Below are 18,866 nucleotides of genomic sequence, written 5' to 3' on the forward strand. Positions count from 1 at the left end.
AGAAGTGAGCAACCAAACCAATTCGATTTGAGAGAGAGAAAAAAAACGTTGTCCTAACTTTCATTCGTCTGTTTACACAGAATACATCCTCAAAAGGTCCGTTTCTACAGAATCCTCCAAGATCTATAAATATCTTGGTTCTCATAAACATTTTTAAGGGGCAACCACAATCCCGAGCGAAGGTTGTCTCTCGGTTTGAGCTGAACTCTTCCACAGGGTCAGGAGGTGTCGAAGGCGTTGACAATGCCAAACAAAAGCTCAGTGTGCTCCCGTCAACCTGCCTCCTCCCACACGTCACCTCTCACCTTCTGGCCCTGCACCCCCAAATCACACCTCTACCCCTCCTCCTCTCTTTTTTTTTTTTGGGACAGGGGAAGGCAGGCCTGGCTGCTTCGGCGCGGCGGTTTGGGTCGAGGCGGAAACTCTGTAAAGGCGCCTGCTGCTGGCTTTGGGAGAGAAAGTTCCAGACGCTTCCCCCCCCCCCCCCCTTCTTAGTCCCAAAAAACAAATTCGCCCCTTGTAAGACATTCAAGCCTGGTGTCGACCACCCTCTTCTGTGTGTATGCGATACCGCACACGCGCACACTCGCGGGCATGCATGTGACAAGCCTTTGCCAAACAATGGCTGAGCGAGAGGACTTGGGCTAGGAGGAGGAGGGGGGGGGGGTGTGCGCAGTTTTGTTGGATGACCTGATTGGAGCGTGAACGGCAGCCCAGGAAGTGCTGAAGTAAGAAAGCGAGAGAGAGAGAGAGAGAGAGAGAGAGAGAGAGAGAGAGAGAGAGAGAGAGAGAGAGAGAGAGAGAGAGAGAGAGAGAGAGGGAGGGGAGGCAGCGGGTGTTGGGAAAAGTGTGCGGATCCGCCGGGGAAGGAGCGGAAAAAGTTTTGGGGACTGTGGCGACTGGACACCCTTAACAGCAAAGGTGAGTGGTCGCCCCTTTTCGATTTGAACAAACATGACTGGTTGTCATTTTCAACTCCGCGGCAAAAGGGAATTCCCTTGGGGTTCGCTGTTTTGTCTTTCCTGCTCTGTTGCTTCCATCTGCCTCTGAAAGCTTGTTTTGTTTTTTTTCTTCCTGATCTGAACTGCAGCCAACCATTCAGTAAAGCAAGAAAAACGGAAGGGGGGAGTACTAATGTGTGTGTGTGTGTGCGGCGGTGTCTAATTAAACTAATGGGGGCGCGAGGATGTAGACTGAAAACAAGAAGCGGGTTCGCTAAACTAAGCGTTTTTTGTTGCATGCGTCGTATTCCAGCGCCGCATAGTCATCACTCCCGAGGAGCTCACCTCCCCTCTGTGTGGATCACGAGGAGGCTGACAGTAAATGGGTGACTGCGGCTCGGGCTCGCATGAGATTCCGACGCGCGCGTCCGAGTTTTGTGATCAAACGGACGGCGAGATTTTTCCCCCGCAGGGGGAAGATGCGCTCCTTTGCTCTTGCCGGGAATTATTCTGCAGCACTCCAAAGACATTACGGACATTTCGATGTTGGACGGCGTGCTAAGGAACTGGTTTGTGCAGCGGGCGTAAGAATATGATGGTCCTACGGTGTTGGGTTCGTAAGTGGCGTCTCCTAACTTTCGTACCATTTTGAGTTACATCAAGGCCATAGGAAGTCGGGACTATGGATTGTGAAAAATCACACGTTTTGACGCCCACAAATTACCCTTAAAAATGAGAAGCCTACAGACGATTTGATTGTGGGGGGAAAATGCAGCTGGGGTGCACATGTATGAAGACTCTCCTCAATTCCACTAAAAACCCAGGCTAAACCCTCGACTTAAAAGTTTTTGCCTCTTAATCGCGATTCGTTGCTTCAATCGACTTCCTTCAGATCAATCCCTGTTCAGAAAAGGGCCGTTGGTACCATCTTGTCCTATCGAATCACTTAAAAACATTGATAAATTACTTTTAATAGATTACTAAAGTACTGCAAAATTGCACATTGGGCACAGTTCAATGCTAACAAATGAGTTTTTTTGAAGCGATATTGCTGGAGACTGCAGCAGAGCCGATTATGACACCGCAGCATTCGAAGCTAAAGCATAGCAATATGATACGCTAACGTTAGCATGCGTGTGTAATTTGTGTTTAATGTTACATTAGTGTATAAATAAAGGTCGGGCGCTGCCTGCGCGTAAGTTTATTCTGCAGACGGGTCAGCGGCGTAAAGCTTAATGCCAGACACTTCTGCTCCAGGTTGTGCAAAGGAGTGTCGCCATCTGACAGCTATTTCATACGTCATACGAGATGCTGGCGCTGACCTCATCTAATGGCGCTCTGTGAAAGTTCCAGCAATCTGTGTGCAAAAGAAGCTTTTTCCTGAGAGCTTTCCAACAACTGTTAATTAAACTAACCTAATCTAGAAATCTCCAATTTTGCCTGAATAGCTACCCCCCCCCCCCCCCCCCACTGCTCAATGGATTTGTATCTGGAAGACGCTCATCTCATCTGCATGGAAACGTAAAGCTAAAGTGTTGTAAAAATGTCATGAAACTGACTTAGAGTCTGACTGGATTTTAAACGATTTTCATCACTCTTTATATGATCTGATTAGAAATTCTGATAGGCTTAATAAAGCGCATACTGACAATGGGTCCACATTAAAGCATATTTCCCCCTTTCAATCAAAGTCAGCAAAGGCCTGATTATTGGGGGTTGTGTGAAAGATTATAATGAGCGATTATCCCCAAGAAATATCCAACAAAAGCAAATTAGATGCTGGCAAAAAAAAAAAAAAAAAAAAAAAAAAAAAAAAAAAAAGAGCAACTGGTTGTTGAGTATTTGTATAACTTATTTCATAAGTAAAAAAAAAAAGTTTCATCATAGTGTGTGGTCTCGCACATCTTGAAAATCATCTTAATCGGCACATGATTACCCAACAAATATCATCCCAGACCCTTTTTAACAATGAGACGGAACCTCATCCATCACTGTGGTCGTCTCTCCCAAGTTTCCTGCGCGCGTTGCCAGCGCTGACGTCGCGAGGAAACTGTTATTAAGTGCAAGGCGAAGGCAGCCCAAGCCATTCGTCTTGAAATGCTATCATATGAGCCGCTGTGTTTTCACAAGCAAAAGGCAAACAGCAGCAGCTCGGCGAGCTCAGCTTCCGTCTTGATGACCCGACTGGACGTGTCCGATGCGCAGGTAAACGCCGACCTTAGCCGCTAGCCAAACGCACGTGGAGTTTGATGGCCGCCACGGGTCGTTAAGAAGAGGCAGATAGACACCTGGGCTTTGTGGCATGCGACCAATAACGGGGGGGGAGGGGGGGGGGGGTGGGGTATAGGGTCCGGCCAGGTGTTTCTCCACCGGGCTGTCATCCCTCGTTATGGCTTCGAGCCAAGTCGCGGTCTCGTCGCATCACTGCAGCGTTTCATCAGACCTCGTTGCGGGGGGGCTTTCGATTTAAGCTCCTGTTGCTACTTCAGTCAATGATGAGACTTAATGAGGCTACCATGAGGGCGTTTGTTTGTCGAGTGTGTGTTTTTCTCAGGACTAAAAGTCAAAAGCAAATGTTCTTCCTTCTTGTGTAAAGACGCGGATATTAGAGGTATTAAATGTATCACTTTATAAAAACATATAGTGATGACAGAATGAAAAAGAAACCACTTTTGGCACACTTTCCTACTATGTGTTAGCGTTAGCATAAAGCTAGCAGACTAAAGTTCAAGATATGTGGCTGCTTTAAATACACAACAATCTCAACCCCCCCCCCCCCCCCCGTTGTTTTCTGGGATTGTCATTAAACAGCTCGAAGCTGCTTTTTTTGAACAATTGCTCACTATTTTGCAAGTGTTGCTTATTAGGAAGTGAAGTGATGCGAGTTCACCGCTGCTATACAGAGCTTGTACGTAAAAAAAAAAATGGCCATGAGTCATACGGCGGCTCATATATTCAAAACAAAACAAAACAAAAACACGGTAACTGCTTATCATTTGTGAAAATATATACGACGTTCAGTGAGTTATTATGTAAACATACTCTAAGACAAGTGTAGCTCCTCAACCATCCGTTAGCATCGTTTGCTGTCATAAAATAGAATTGGTCTGTGCCCTACAGACAGTAATGCAATACTGGCCAGTCTGACTGGTAATGACTCATTAGTGTCCATCTTGTCTCTTGGGTCCTTCTTTCTCATGCCCATTTTTCTTTTTTTAAATATCTATATCGCCATAATTGGTCTGGACGCTCACTGGAAACACTTCAAAGCATTTAGGACCAAAACAAAAATAGCCTCAAATGAAGCCGTTCCATTCCGGAGGATGACTTGGACAGCCAACACAGATTTGATTGTCCAAAGATGTTTTTTTGTTTGTTTTTTTCCTTCACAGAACTTGGGTTGTTATCTACAGAAAAAGATAGAGAGAAAGACACCTTTTGTCGACCCGCAGATAACATTTTGTCTTCAGCATGATCGTGCACATGCTTCTCGGACGACGCCGATTAGTTGAAGTCACTTCTGTGTCCATCTCCTTTTGTTGTTTGCCATTGATGGGGAGGGAGGGAGGGAGGTCCAAGACAAATGTCCCGCAGGCGTGAAAGGACACTGGCCCGGCACTCTTCTGGCGCTATTAACCTGCCAAGCTCTTCTTCTTCCAGTGTAAACATCAGCCCCGCCTCTCTGACCTCCATCCACCCCTTTTAGAAGACTAGCGAATAAGTTTGCCATAGCTCTTGGTTGTTTCTGTGCAAACAGATTAGGTTGAAGGTCAAGGAATGATGTGGCAAGCCCCCCCCCCCACCCCAAAAAAAAAAAACTTGAAAGATTTATGGTGTAATAGAAGACGTCTTAAAACGGTATCATCTTCATAAAATCTATGAGCAATTAAACAACCCGCTGCCCCTTTCTTTGATTTTATGCTTTTCTTGACCCACTTGTTCATGACTCATTAACGCGACATGATTTCATAATTACTCCTCTGCCTGACAATCTCCCCCGTCGGATCCAGATTTGAATTAAATCCTGAAAATTTTCCCTTGTTCAAATCCGATGCCTGTGAGATGTTTTTGTTAGCGCGAGCTATTCCCGGACGAAGCCTGCCTTGCGTCTGTTCGCGACGTGTTTGGAAAAGTCCTTCCTGCTCTGACTGATAACTCGACAGCGCTGAGTAAATACCCGACTTGATGCGAAAATAAGTCCAATCCGGCCCTTAAGTCGCCGTAGGGATTATACAGTATATGCAAACATCTTCGCTTGCAATCCATTTTCCACCGATAACACGCACGGTGAGCCAAAAAAAAACGTGTTGTCAAACCGAGCAACGGACCGCAGATGTTCAGCCCGTGCGGCTAAAAAACAAACATAGCTTCCTGCGTTCGGAAAACGTCAGTGTTTAACATTGCATGCGTAGCGCTGGAGTTCCACCGGACCGTGAACATAAGCGCTGTGTCGCTTATTTGGAGGTGGGGGGGGGGGGGGGGGTGTCGCTACGTAAACGCTCCCGTGAATTCCTAGCTGAAAATAAAAGCCAGACTTAAAACTAAAAGGACAGAAAATGCATCTTTAGCTTGCGTTGATTGGTTGCGGGATGTTGGTTGACCGTGAATTGTCTTTAGGAATAATTCCAGACATAGACAATCACTTTAAACGACTTGCAGTGCCTGATGCATCAAAACAACAATCCACTCGCTTGTTTTTCTTGACTGGCGCATTCTGTTTGCTCCAACTTGAGGGACTTTCAACTTCAATGTTTTTTTTCCACAGTAGACAGAAAGTGTTTCGCGGTCTAAAAGTTCGCTTTGCAATGCAGATCTCCAAGTCTAGACTGCGCCCCCGAGTACGTCTCTTTTTTGCCATTCCCGCTCCACCTCACGAGTCTACTGTTACCGGCGTTAATAAAAAGCTAAACGATTCCGCAGTGTGTAAATATTTAAGTATGCTTTTTTGCAGGCTTGAAATTGTATAATGGTTTCAGACAAGGTTCTTGTATAATTTCCCTCACAAGACGTTTTGGGAAACTGGAGTAAAGAGCCTCTTTACAGATATTAATCAGTATTGCGGGGCAGTTGTGGTGTTTTCTAGTCTGTCATTACGTTTTTTTTTTTTTTTTATATAAGAAAGTGAAGACTGTGGCTTGGCTTTTCCGTTCCCCCAAAAATCCCACTGCCGTACAGAACATTCAGTGACATGCCCAACATTTCCATTCATTTTTAGAAAGGCAGGAAGAAGAGAGACCAGGCCTCGCAAAACCCACCACCCGGCCTTTGTGTGCTTTATCACCTCTGTTTTCGAGGTTTCCTTCCTGTCAGGTTTTCCTTTTGCTACGGTGTTTCCTCCTTCTTTGGCGGCAGAACAGCAATTCCAACCGCTGCATTTGAAGATCAGACCAGAGCCACTGGGCAACCAAAGACAGGCTTAATCCATTTTGGGGATGGTGGAAAATGGAGTATGGAGGGGGGGGGGGGGTTGGGGGGGGGGTTGGCATGTGAACTACATGTGTGTGTTCCAAGCTACCAAGCTAAGCTAATATGCCAAACTATCAAGATTTTGTGCCACGTGAAAGCAAACGTTTTATGGTACGCATGCGAGATATTGTGGTGCGAAGAAGCTAAGCAAACGAGCTCAGCTAACGTTCTAAGCTAAAGCTTTTTAAAGGGAAAAAAACTTGAGGTTGCAAGAAAATTTGGGGTTCCTTGTTCCCCCATTCATCTCAAATGATCTTTCCCTTTTGAAATTAATGGAAATGTAGTTAATCCATTCCAGTCAACATTTTTTATTTATTTTTTTTAAACTGTACTGTACTTCATAAAAAATACATAGCATTATAATTTGGCAATTTCTCCCGAGATACGCACAAAAAAGATTTTTTGTTGTACCCTGATGAATGCAAGCTTTTGGATGAAGCTTTCCATCCACCAGCATAATCAATTGAATTCCTCCAAAAACCAATGGTCAATTCCTCTCTGACTTGTTGAAGGAGCTTTTTTTTATTATTAGACTCAAACACATCCCGTTTGGGTCCGTCAGCTCTGACAGCTTGATGGAGGACTTGCTCTGCGGAAACCGGAGAGAGACTTAATTATAGTCACTATCGCACGTTGGATTCACTGCCAGCGTATCCATAATGCATGACTTACTCGCTATCAGCTGGCTACCAATCACGGCGTCTCTCCTCCGCGCTCCTTTTTTGGATAAACACAATGCTGTGTTTTTTGCCAAAACCAAAGTTTGAGTTGCCATTGTTCCCTCCCACTCCGGCTAATTTATGGTGCGGTAACCGACAGTAATTGCAGAGTCGCCCCAGTGCGCGAGTCCTAAACGCATGGCAAAGTAACTCGAGCTTCATATCGCAAGGAGCTCGACCGCCGCGAGCTACGCCGGAGACGATCATTTTTGTTCAGCTCTTATGTCCGTTATAGGGATTCAATACATTTTCATAGCCTACCGCTTTGTTGTGTCTGATTTCGTTGGTGGTTGTTGCCTGTTGCAGCTGGCGAGGCTTAATGAGCAGCGTGTTTTTTAAAGCGAAGCAAACAGTAAAAGTCGTAGCTTGTAAATGCCGAACAATGCGTTGAAAAGATACTAAAGCGCTGCGTTAAAGCTGAAGGGGGGGGACCATAAAGCCGGCATAGTGATAATTTCCGGTGACCGCAAACAAACCCGGTCACAGATTTGTACATAAATCCACCCGCTGTTAGAATAATAGCGTCATTATTAATACAGGACGACCCTGATGGTTTTTTGTCCGTTGGGAATTCTTCAATGAGGAGAAAACAATGCGTCGAACGGTGTGCACAATAAACCAAAGACAAAAGACATTGAGATTCCAATAAACAATCGTTTTAATTGGGAGCAGGGAGACCTTCCTTCGGGCTTAAAACCGTATCTCGTTAAGAAGCGTTATTTATTGTTAGCGTTGCGTTCCAGTTTCCTGCATTCCACAGAAAGACAACAACAACAAAACACAACTCAGCCACTCAAATGTTTTTTTCATTTGTGCGAGATGGGCAAGCGGTGGCGCCAGATATCCACGGACCAATCGAATGCATTGTAACTCCTCCCACGTTACACCAATCAGCCAATCAAATCGCTTTGTTCGGATCCATTTTTTAGAGTAGGAGCTAGTAGGTTTTAATTGCGCATATTAATTGAGATGGAGTTCTTTCGGTGACACATTTTGTGTTGGCTCGTAAGTTTGCATCATGTCCTCCCCTTGGAGGTTGTGTGTCCCAGTAAGCTGGATTCGCTGCTGCTTTGATCAGAGAAGAGTCCCGTCGCTAATCCTCTTGAGCTGTGGATGTTTGCCCGGGACACACACACACACACACACACACACACGCGCACACTTTCAAATTGTGATTAAAAAACAGATGTGAAGGCCCCGCCCCAAAAACAAAAAGTCAGAACAAATTAGATCGGAAGTGACGTAACGCTTCCATGTCCAACTTTTTGATGCTTTTCCCAAATGTTGTAAGTCATGCAACTCCGCCTTGAAACCTCACGTGCAGTTTTTTTTTTTTTGTCACAATATGGAATTTGGTTGACACGCAAAAAAAACCCATTCACAAAAAGACACAGGAAGACTGTTGTTCTGGTTTGAAGTGATCATTTGGACCATTTTCCAGGGTCCTTCAATGAAAATGCAGGAGTTCTACTTAGCATCATAACATTTGTTAGGATCATGAGTTGTCCTGCGCAAAAAAAGTCTTAAAAACCCATGCCTGAAAATACACAGGGAGTCTGCCATTTTGTTTTGAGGTGACCATTGTAGAGTCTCGTTTTGGCCATTTGCCGGCGTCCTTCAAAGAAAATTCAGCTCTCGGAGACCATTTTGCTTCGCAACATATTGGTGAGCACGTCCATCTCGAGTAGACCCACAAAAAAAGTCTCGAAAAGAGACATTTTAGAGTCATTTTGGCTATTTCCGGGGTCCTTCAAAAGAAATTCAGCCCCCGAAGCCAGTTTCACTTGGCACCATGACATTTGGTAGGGATGTCTTTCATGAGTAGACCCACAAAAAAGTCTCAAGAACCCATGCCTAAAGATGCACAGGAAGTCTGCCAGTTTGGTCTAAAGCAGGCATTTCAGAATCCTTTTGTCCATTTCAGGTATTTTTTTTTCCTGATTGCTACCCATTTTTGGACGACATCTACTAGCACTTTTTGTGACGTTCAAGTGGGATGGAATGGAGAGTGTGCATCCAATGATGTTGATTTGCGCACCTTTTTCGCGGCACAATTGGCATCATCTCTAATCCATATTTTTTTATGACAGCGGCAGGACAGAGGCCCGCATTTGGAAAATGTAAATACTCTCACCTAGTTAGTAGCCCTCATCTTTTAAATAGCTCACAGGGCTTAGCTGCAAATCTCTTTTCGCGTTGGCTTTGAGCGCTAATAAACAAGCGGATGGTTCTTTTCATCCCGACTCATTCGGGAGGGCGGAAAAAACGGCACGAGAGAGAGAGGGAAGGAAAAAAAAGAAGAGGAAGGATGGGAAAAAAAGGAAACGCCACTCGAACGCCAATTCAGGCCCTCCCTGCATTACGTCACTGGGATGCTTCGGCACTGATGACATCGTCGAGTTTGGGGTGGGCGGGGCTGTCCCTGAGGATGATGTCATTAATAACCAATCAGACCATACCTAAGAGCCCGGTAATTGTCTTGTTCCTGCTCTCGATGATGGCGCTTTGGAGCTTTTATGGCTAACATTGCATTTATGATCATAATGGCTGCTGAGATTTGAATATTCACAATGTAGATGTAATCAACATATTGTGTGCGCAGTTTGCAGTCATGGCATTTTACCCGTATAGAATCATCTGCTATATAAGTGCGAGACCTATTTTTCCACTTTTATTTAAAGTAGCCTAGCTCCGAGATATTTAATCCAGATATCAAGCACCGCTGCTCTTCAGTGATCTTCAGCCCTCCATCTTGAGGAGCTTAGAGCTTCCTTAGGAAAACTCCAGGCAAGAGAACGTTCTCATCTCCAATTCCGGGGCGGATTTCCTCCACCCCTGGCTGCAGCTGTTCCGTGCATTTAAGCCCCCGCGCCCCTTCTAGACGCCACCAGCCTCGCCGGCCGCGTTGGCCCAGAGACGACCGTTGCCACGGGAGACCGGCGAGGCATCCGAGTCTGCGGGCCCACTTGCGCACACTCGCGCCACGAGTTAATGAAGTGCACATTAACAAACGCGGCGACTCGTGAGGCGGCGCTCGGTTAATGAGCGACAAAAAGGCCGCGCTGATCACTTCACAGCATGCCGACTTATCAGTTGAGTTGTGCTGAAGGTTCGAGTCGGATAGCTTATGAAGATGTTTGCTTGTGATGGAGAGAGAGTGGCATTATTTTCTCCAGGTTAAAAAAGGACCTTGAAAAAATTGTCGGAATATTTAGTGTAAAAAAAATGAAATAATATATTTTATTTTTATTTTTTATCTTTCAGCCCTAACAATCTGGCTAAAACTACTTTCTTGACGCACACACACACACACACACACACACACACACACACACACACACACACACAATCAACAAGTACACACCTTCCTGACATCGGGTCGACTGTGTAAACAAAACAGGAAGTGGCTTTTAATTAAGGGGAGGATTTGAAGGGTAAATGTGACACCCTTTAAGTGGACAGCATTACGCGGCCTCAGGCTGCGCTGGACGTCAACTTCCTGCCGTGTATGAAACACATGTTCTCTCTGTGTTTCTGACATGTTTGAATATACACCCGACATGCAGAAAGACTAACAAGAGACCCAGATGGGAAATGTGATATTTCCCGGCATGTTAGCGTAAGAAATGAATGTGGCCAGGTCACTTTGCAACATCTCTGGTGTCGGTTACCTGTGCGGAAACTACTTATCAGTCCTCCTGTCAGTTAACAAGTCATATTTGAGCTGCTTTGTCTCGAGGCGAGTATCAGAGGTTTCGGTTTTGTGTGAAAGAACGGTTGGGGATTACAACGAACCGGCAATTTGTTTGGCTTCTGGGGTATTTAACACTGCCTGTCAAAGTTGACAATTACAATTGCAACTTCAACTTAACTCGTTCACTGCCATTGACGGGTATAGACGTCAAAAATTCATTTGAACTATTTCTATTAGTTTAACATTTTTTCCCACTTTTGCTAACAAGAGTATGAAAACCTAGATTTTTTTTTATTGTATATTTAGAACAGATATAAAATTTGTGATCAATCGTGAGTTAACTAGTGAAGTCATGCGATTAATTACGATTAAAAATTGTAATCGCCTGGCGCTCCTAATTTTTATTCATCTTTTCTAAAAAAATAAAAAAGATTATTAAAAATTAAACAAATTAGTTTTTTGTTTTTTAAGAAAATAAAAGATTATTAAAAATTAGGGGCATCAGGCAATTAAAATTTGTAGTCGTAATTAATTGCATGACTTCACTAGTTAACTCACGATTAATCACAAATTTTATATCTGTTCTAAATGTACAAAAAAACATTCTAGGTTTTCATACTCTTGTTAACAAAAATGTTAAACTAATAGAAATAGTTAAAATGATTTTTTTTTTAAGTCTATAGCTGTCAATGGCAGTGAATGAGTTAATTATGAGAGAAAGCTGTGGTTTATTAAATAAACTCCTGAAGCCACTACTGTGGAGGGAAACATGTTATATTTAATACAGAGCACCTCCATTATGCACAAATAAATCTCCATCGTAACAGGGCTGATTCTTTTTTTCAATGAATCTTCGTAGCTTTTTTTTTTTGTGCGTGTCCGTGTCAGCACTTTGTGTATCCGCAGGCTTAGTTGCGCGGCAGAGTTTGGCACGAGCACGGGGATTCATTCCTGCGTACAACCGGCAGGTGGAGGCTCGCCAAGCTGAATGTTCAGAGGCAAACTCTGCATAATTCACTCGCAGATCCTTTTGTGATACTGTAAGAAATTTCCATGTGGAATGCTGAGGGCAGGAAGGTTTTGGACTACAGGCTAGAATTTCTGGTTGTGGTTAGATACGCTGTACTCTTTAGAATAGTGGTTGTCCAAATAATTTGAAATGAATTATTAGGATTTATCATTTAAAAACCAGTCATTTGAGATTTTTTGTTGACTTTATTACACAATACTTGGTGATTTTTTTATTTATTATCTTGTACGTGACAAATACTCCATATATTGAAAAAACTAATACTAAAACTAATCAAGCAAAAATGAAACATAAAAAAATAAAAAATAAGAAACCACTTTAAAAAACAATTGTATTAAAAATATAAATGAAATAAAACAATAAAACTATTACTAAAACTAATCAAGCTAAAATGAAACATAAAAAAATAAAAATAAGAAACCACTTTAAAAAACAATTGTATTAAAAATATAAATGAAATAAAACAATAAAAGTAATACTAAAACTAACCAAGCTAAAATGAAACATTAAAAAAATAAAATAATCAAAACTAAGAAACCACTTGTATTAAAAATATAAATGAAATAAAACAATAAAACTGAAAAAAAAAAAGAAGTAAACATGAAATGAAAACTAACTATAAAAAAAGAAAAAAAGACAAATCCAAACTTATAATAACCCTGCTCTGTACCCAAAAAGTTTGTGAGTCTGTAAAATTATACCAAAACTGCCGCATGTCCATTAGTCTAGAAAACAAATATTTTGTTCACAGTAGCAACACGCTGACAATTTGGAGCTCATTTTGTTTATTCCTACACTGGTTTTTATATCAACATTAGTTCTTCTGTGTGTTGTTATTATGCTAGCTATGCGCCATCTGCCCCTGGCTCCTGAAAGCAACAGGTCGGAGCCTGTTCTCCGCAGGCTCCTGCCTACATTTAAGAGGATCGTAAGACGCCGACAAATGGGCAACAAAAACACTTAAGAAAAGATCCCCGGCGAGGGTGAAAGTAGCGCCGGCGCGGACGCGCCCTCTCGCGTTTCGGCATCAGCCGTCAGGCGCTGAGTCGTCCGTGCGCTCGGCCCACCGCTCCCAATTACATGGCCCACAAACTCCCCCATTGATCGCGTTCCCTTCCTCGGACCCCCGCGAAGGTGCGGCAATGTCGCGCCTTCGGATCGCGGCTTCGGATCGATCCCGGCTGCCGCAGGGGCCAATGAGCTCATAAGCGTTGGCGGTCGCCTTAAGGAGAAAGATGTGCTTCTAATATTGCATCTAAGACCAGACATGACCAAAACAACAGCATCTGGGTTCTCCGACGAGGTCCCTAATTGGGAACAAGCGCTGTCTGGGCTTTGCTGTTGATTTGATTAGGCTTCATTACAACTTCACTGGCTGCCAAATGCGTAGATTCGTTTGGATGTGGCTCTGAAGTGTCCTTTTTGGGTCCGGACCAAAGTAGAACACGATAGATGGTGTGTTTTGGATCACACGCTTGGCCCAGGGGGTTCAGTTCAGTTCAGTCTGCCATCTTAAAGTTCAGGCTTGTGGGTTTTTTTTTTTACTGTGGGGTGGTGATATAATATTATTTTCAAACTGTAAATATACCACAAACTATGATATAATTTAAACTCAAAATGCATAAATACATTTTATTTTAAATATTACCTCGCTCCCAAAGATGTATTTATGTTTTTTAAATGTTTTTTAATTTTTTATGCTAGAGCATACAGAAGACTTTGATGCAGGCTCTGAACTGAAGAGAATGCTTGAAGCTATGGTAGTTATTACAAAAACGGCCAGCAGGTGGCAACATAGTATAAGAGATCAGCCAGGACCATGTTGCAAAAATCTCTTTCGCTCACGGTTTGGAACTGATTTGTGAATAATGATGAACCTTAGCTATATTCTAAAATTGAAACAGATAGAAATCTGGGCTTTGCAAAATGCCGTAAAATAGCCGGGAGCGAGGGGGGTTGCTTCAGTGACCTTAACTGTCTGGCATGTTCTGATCCATTCCAGTCTTTTTGAGCCTGGCCCCGGTCTGTGGACCATGTCTAATTCAGCCGGACCATACCAGAGTCAGTTTGCCAACGAGCCGACAGCCACGTTTTCAAGCGGTCTCGCTAACACCAGGGTTCACGTGATAGCCTTCACGCTTGACCTAAGACTTGGTTTTCCTTAAAACAAAGTCCAAGTAAACAACGTGGCACCTGTTAGTTTTTTGTTGTTGCCAGTATTCAGTGCTGACTCCACTCGCGTTGTCGCACACTCCATGCTTGCAGATCTTCCGGCCCGAGGGCAAAAAGAGGCTGGACGCACTTTGTCCTGGAATGCAGTTGACTTTCTAAATCCCCCAGCAGTCTATCCTGGGGCGGCGGGGGGGTGGGCCTATCTCAAGCCCCCCTCTTTTTTTCTTTTTTTTTCCCCCCACGTGAGCTGCTGGTGGAATCTGTAAGCGCGCAAGCAAGCAGCCAGTCAGCGGGTCAACCGGAGATTCGTACCCTCTCGCCGCAAGCGTTGTTTTTTTGTTTGTTTTTGTATGTTTGTTTGCGAATGCTGAAGGTGCAATGGAGGAAGAAATGGCAGATGAAGATTGTTCCTGCGCGGAAGGTAATGAGTTTTTTTATCCTCACGTGCCGCTCCAGCGGTGAGCGCAGTTCATTCCGAGTTTGTTTTGTCTGCTGAGTGTAATTTAGTGAGCGGTGAGGGGGAACCTGTTTGGGAGTTAAAAATAGGTCTGGAAGTACACGAGGCATGCTGTGGCCCCGAATTAGATCAGGGTGTCGGGTGGGGGGGTGGTATTGAGGGGCGTTTGGGACCACGGTACCGGTGACAGACGCTGCAATGTTTTGCACCGTCGCCGTTTTTTCTTTCTGTGTTTGCCGATCAAAGCTGGGATTCCTCAAAAGATCCGCAGTTAGAACTCAAAACAGAAGGAGGGAGGTTCATCAAATTTGCATAAGGTTTCCTCCTATTTGCTTTCTTGTCCCGAGTTAACCCGTTCACTGCCATCAATTCATTTGAACTTTTTCTATTAGTTTAAAAATGCTCCACTTTTGTTAACAAGAGTATGAAAGCCTAGATTATTTTTTTTATTGTTTATTTAGAACAGATATAAAATTTGTGATCATGCGATTAATTACGATTACAAATTTTAATTGTCTGACGCATTAGGTACGCCCAGAATTCTTGCCACTCCGCCCACCCAGGGGCGGCGGCCATCTTGGCCAATTGATTAGGTACGCCCAGGATTCTCGCCCCCTCGCACACCCACGGGGCGGAGGCCATCTTAGCCATTTGACTACTACAAGTACTTGCTACTAGGGTTAGGGTTCTTTTTTTTTAATCACAATTTTGTAATTAATCGCATGACTTCATGAGTTAACTCACGATTAATCACAAATTGTACATCTGTTCTAAATGTACAATAAAAAAAATTCTAGGTTTTTCATACTCTTGTTGACAAAAGTGGAAAAAAAATGTTAAACTAATAGAAATAGTTCAAATGAATTTTTGACGTCTATAGCCGTCAATGGCAGCGAATGAGTTAAGAAGCTGCCTGAGCGTGCAATACCTTCTACGGTGTAAAAGCAATCTTTACCCAGAAAGACTACGCTACTTGAACTATGCTCCTTCAAGCACAGAAGAAGTGAACCTTTACCAATCGGCACATTCTGTCATCTCCAGTTTATTTTCCCTTTTCTATCGTTTGACGTTTTGCCTTGCCGTGTTTACAAGTATCAATCCACATCTGGTATTTTTGGAGAAATGGGCCATGATGATGATGATGATGATGATGATGATGTGTTTCTTGTGCTGTCAACCGGAGAGGCTGTTTATGCGCGCAAACGCTCGGGCGACTGCGAGGCAACCCGGTGGTACAAAAGCGGAAAACTCGAGTGGCTCTCTGTGTTGATGATTGTCATAAATAGAATCCCGCCCACCAAAAGTAAATACAAGCGCTTCCCTTGCTGATGCTGGTTGACAGCTCTTAAATGTCTAAATAACTTTTGCTGTGGAGAATATTGTTTTAGGAACATTCTTAACTGCCATACATGTATAAAAAAAAAAAAAATAGTAAACTTTACTCATGTGGATTCAAAGTATATTTAGAAATATTTGTCATATTCTTCTGAGCAGCTTGACACTTTCCGATTTGGAGTTTTTTTAATTCTCAGTCTATCATGTGCGGGGATTTATCTGAAGGGATTTATCTTCTTCTCACGCGACCAAAACCCAGAAAACGGGCGAGCTGTAACGTTCAATGCGAGCCCGAGGGAACTTTGATGTCAATTTCAGTCGACAGCAGCGGGGCGGTGTAGGACAAATGAAAGTTGCAGAAAACGAATGAAAACGGATACAAGAATCTGCTTTCGGGGTCAATTAATGGAGCTCGGAGTTGAATGCAAACACGGTGAAACAGCATTTAGCTGTTGTGCTGCACACAAATGGAAAAAGTGGAACAGAAGTGAAATCAGCCCCAAAATAACTTTTCTTCTTCCCATTCTCTTTCAGGCAGAATTGGACTTTATCCTTTTGTTGTTGATGTTGTTTTTTCTTTCTCTCTCTCTTTGTTTGCAGTTTTTTCTCCTTGTGGAGTTTGACACTGACTGTGTGCTCGGTTGTTGCCTGAAACAAAAAATAAATCAATGAATGAATGTACGTTCTTTTAGTAATTCTAATAAGGTACTTCTCTTTGCTTTGCCTTTGAATGGCTTTTGCTGTTGTGTTTGTAAATAAGGCTGGCCATCGATTCAAATTTCCTCAACCAATTCGATTTCGATTCACAAGAGTTCAGTTCGATTCAATTTAGATTTTTTTTTTTTCCCCGGTTCGATTCAATTCTCTTCAGTTCAATCCAATATTGATTCATTGTGGAACATCAATTCTTCTTAAATACCAAGGACATAATAAAAACGCCACAAACATTAAATTCCAAATTAGATTTTGCATAGACAGTAACTGGCTAAATTATTTATTTATTAATGAAAATAGCACGTGTTTATATTAAGTGTTACACAAACATTGACAAGCGTGGATGAGATAAAAAAAATACTTTTAAATTCATGTGAACAGTAAGATACAAAAAAATATGGCCTTTAATTATATGTTGTTGTTAATTTATGTAAAAAAAATTGATATTAAAATAATCGATATCTTGCTGGAAAAGGAAAATCGATTCAATATCGATTCTTTGATTTATTTTTTTTAACCCTGCCCGATTTGTAAACGCTTTTGATATTGTGCTTTTGTTTGTGTGAAGCACACCGAGTTGCCTTGTCTTGCTAATTCAATAACTTGTGGATTTTCTATTTGGCCGTTGCTTGATACACTCGTGGGTCACCGATTCTGTTGAAAGCTCGCAATAACATAACCCCTTCGCGACCTGCGCGAGGACCAACATGCTAGCAGCATACAATCTGTGTTGATGACAAAACATCAGCACCTCACATATGTCTTGACCTCATGTTTTGGTGCCCCCCCCTCTCTCTCTTTCAGAGCAGACCAAGAGCAACCTGAGGGTCACCTCCCCCGAGGACGCCGAGCACGCCACGCGGAGGCAGGCCTCGCCAAATGGGACGACCCCTTCCAGGGCAGAAGCCAAAGGCAGCGGCCGCGCCGTCCCGCGGAGACACACGTTAGGCGGCGCCCGCGGTAGCCGAGAGATCCTGGCCATGCAGCCGCCAGACATGGACAAGAAGAGGGAGGCTTTCCTGGAGCACCTCAAGTACAAGTACCCCCATCACGCGTCGGCCATCATGGGCCACCAGGAACGGCTGCGGGAACAGGTGAGATGGGCTGGATGATGTTGCATGAGACAATTCCTGATTACATACGATGCTATTGACTTCAAAGTTACATACAACAGAACTGAACTGTGTTGCACTGGATTATAAAAAAACAAAAAAACATGCACAGTTTGAACATTTAATTCAGTGATTCTTTGACTTACCACAAGAGGGAGCCTGCGTACCTGCGTACCTGCGATACTACAATAAAAGGCATGAATAAAGTTTTTTTTTTTTAAATTTTATTCACTAAAATATGACTTTTTTCATTTGTTTTATAATACTGTACTATGATTTTATTTGGGGAAAAAATACGACTTAATTCTCGTAAAATCACAATGGCTTTGTTCTTGTAAAGATTATGATTTATTTTCTTTAAAAAAAAAATACAACTTTATTCATGTAACATTATATGTGTTTTTCCTTTAAAAACGTTCAACCTGCCAAAATACTGTCTTGGAAAAATACAACTTTGATCTCAAATATTTTGAGAAATTGTTTACAAGAACAAACACATATTTTCCAAGATAAAAGGTGTCAAAAAAAATAGTGTGATAGTAGCATATAATAATAGTGTAATAATTGCAGTTCTCTTGCAAAAATATTAATTTATTTTCTTCACAAAATATTTAAAAAGAAAGTTTAGCAAGGGTAAAACAATAACTTTAATACCATATTGCATCTCCATCTTGAATTTTTTTTAACTTTATTCTCGTCTTGTAAATTGCATGATTTGATCAAAAAATATATATTTATGTAACATTACAAACATTTTGAAAAGCCGTTTTTGAGAATAGTCCATTTTTTTCCATCGTAAAAGGCTGTGTAATATCTAACAATAAATGTAATAAAATGTAATAAATGCATTATTAAATTAATTAAAAAAATTATTACTCCGAACCAAAAAAATATTGTTTAAAAAACATAAAAAAGAAAAAATACGACTTTAATCTCATTATGCTTCTTCATACATGTTAATTTGTTGTCTTATCATTAGGACTTTTCATTTAAAAACTGTCAGCTAAAGCGTTTTATTTACAATATGCATTGATTGTACTTTTTTTATTTTTTTACCTTCAGTTTTTGCATCATCCAGTGGATGACAAAAGAGTCCACTTTTTCTGCCGAGTGCAGCAGAATGTACTTTGTTGTCAGTCGAGAGAGCTTGTCAGACAGGTACAGTAGGTTCAGTCAGCTGCACAGCCCGGCTGGGGCTGGCTGGGGTGGAGTCACGGCGGTTGCCA

General features: G+C 42.5%; 1 protein-coding gene across 8 annotated transcripts in view; it reads left to right on the top strand.

The window, feature by feature from the left end:
* kiaa1217 (KIAA1217 ortholog) overlaps positions 1 to 18,866 on the top strand; it is an 80,796-nt gene that overhangs the window by 28,536 nt on the left and 33,394 nt on the right. For 7 of the 8 annotated variants that reach the window (XM_086065712.1, XM_086065707.1, XM_086065714.1 and 4 more), the window contains exon 2: positions 17,333 to 17,622. In XM_086065712.1, coding sequence (XP_085921838.1) covers positions 17,333 to 17,622 — 290 coding nt within the window. Of the gene's footprint in view, positions 1 to 14,306; positions 14,444 to 17,332; positions 17,623 to 18,866 lie in introns of those variants that run through there. The other variant, XM_086065713.1, reaches the window with a different exon arrangement.

Source organism: Leptonotus elevatus, chromosome 21, assembly GCF_054856555.1.
Source record: "Leptonotus elevatus isolate MCC_2025b chromosome 21, RoL_Lele_1.0, whole genome shotgun sequence".
NCBI lineage: Eukaryota > Metazoa > Chordata > Actinopteri > Syngnathiformes > Syngnathidae > Leptonotus > Leptonotus elevatus.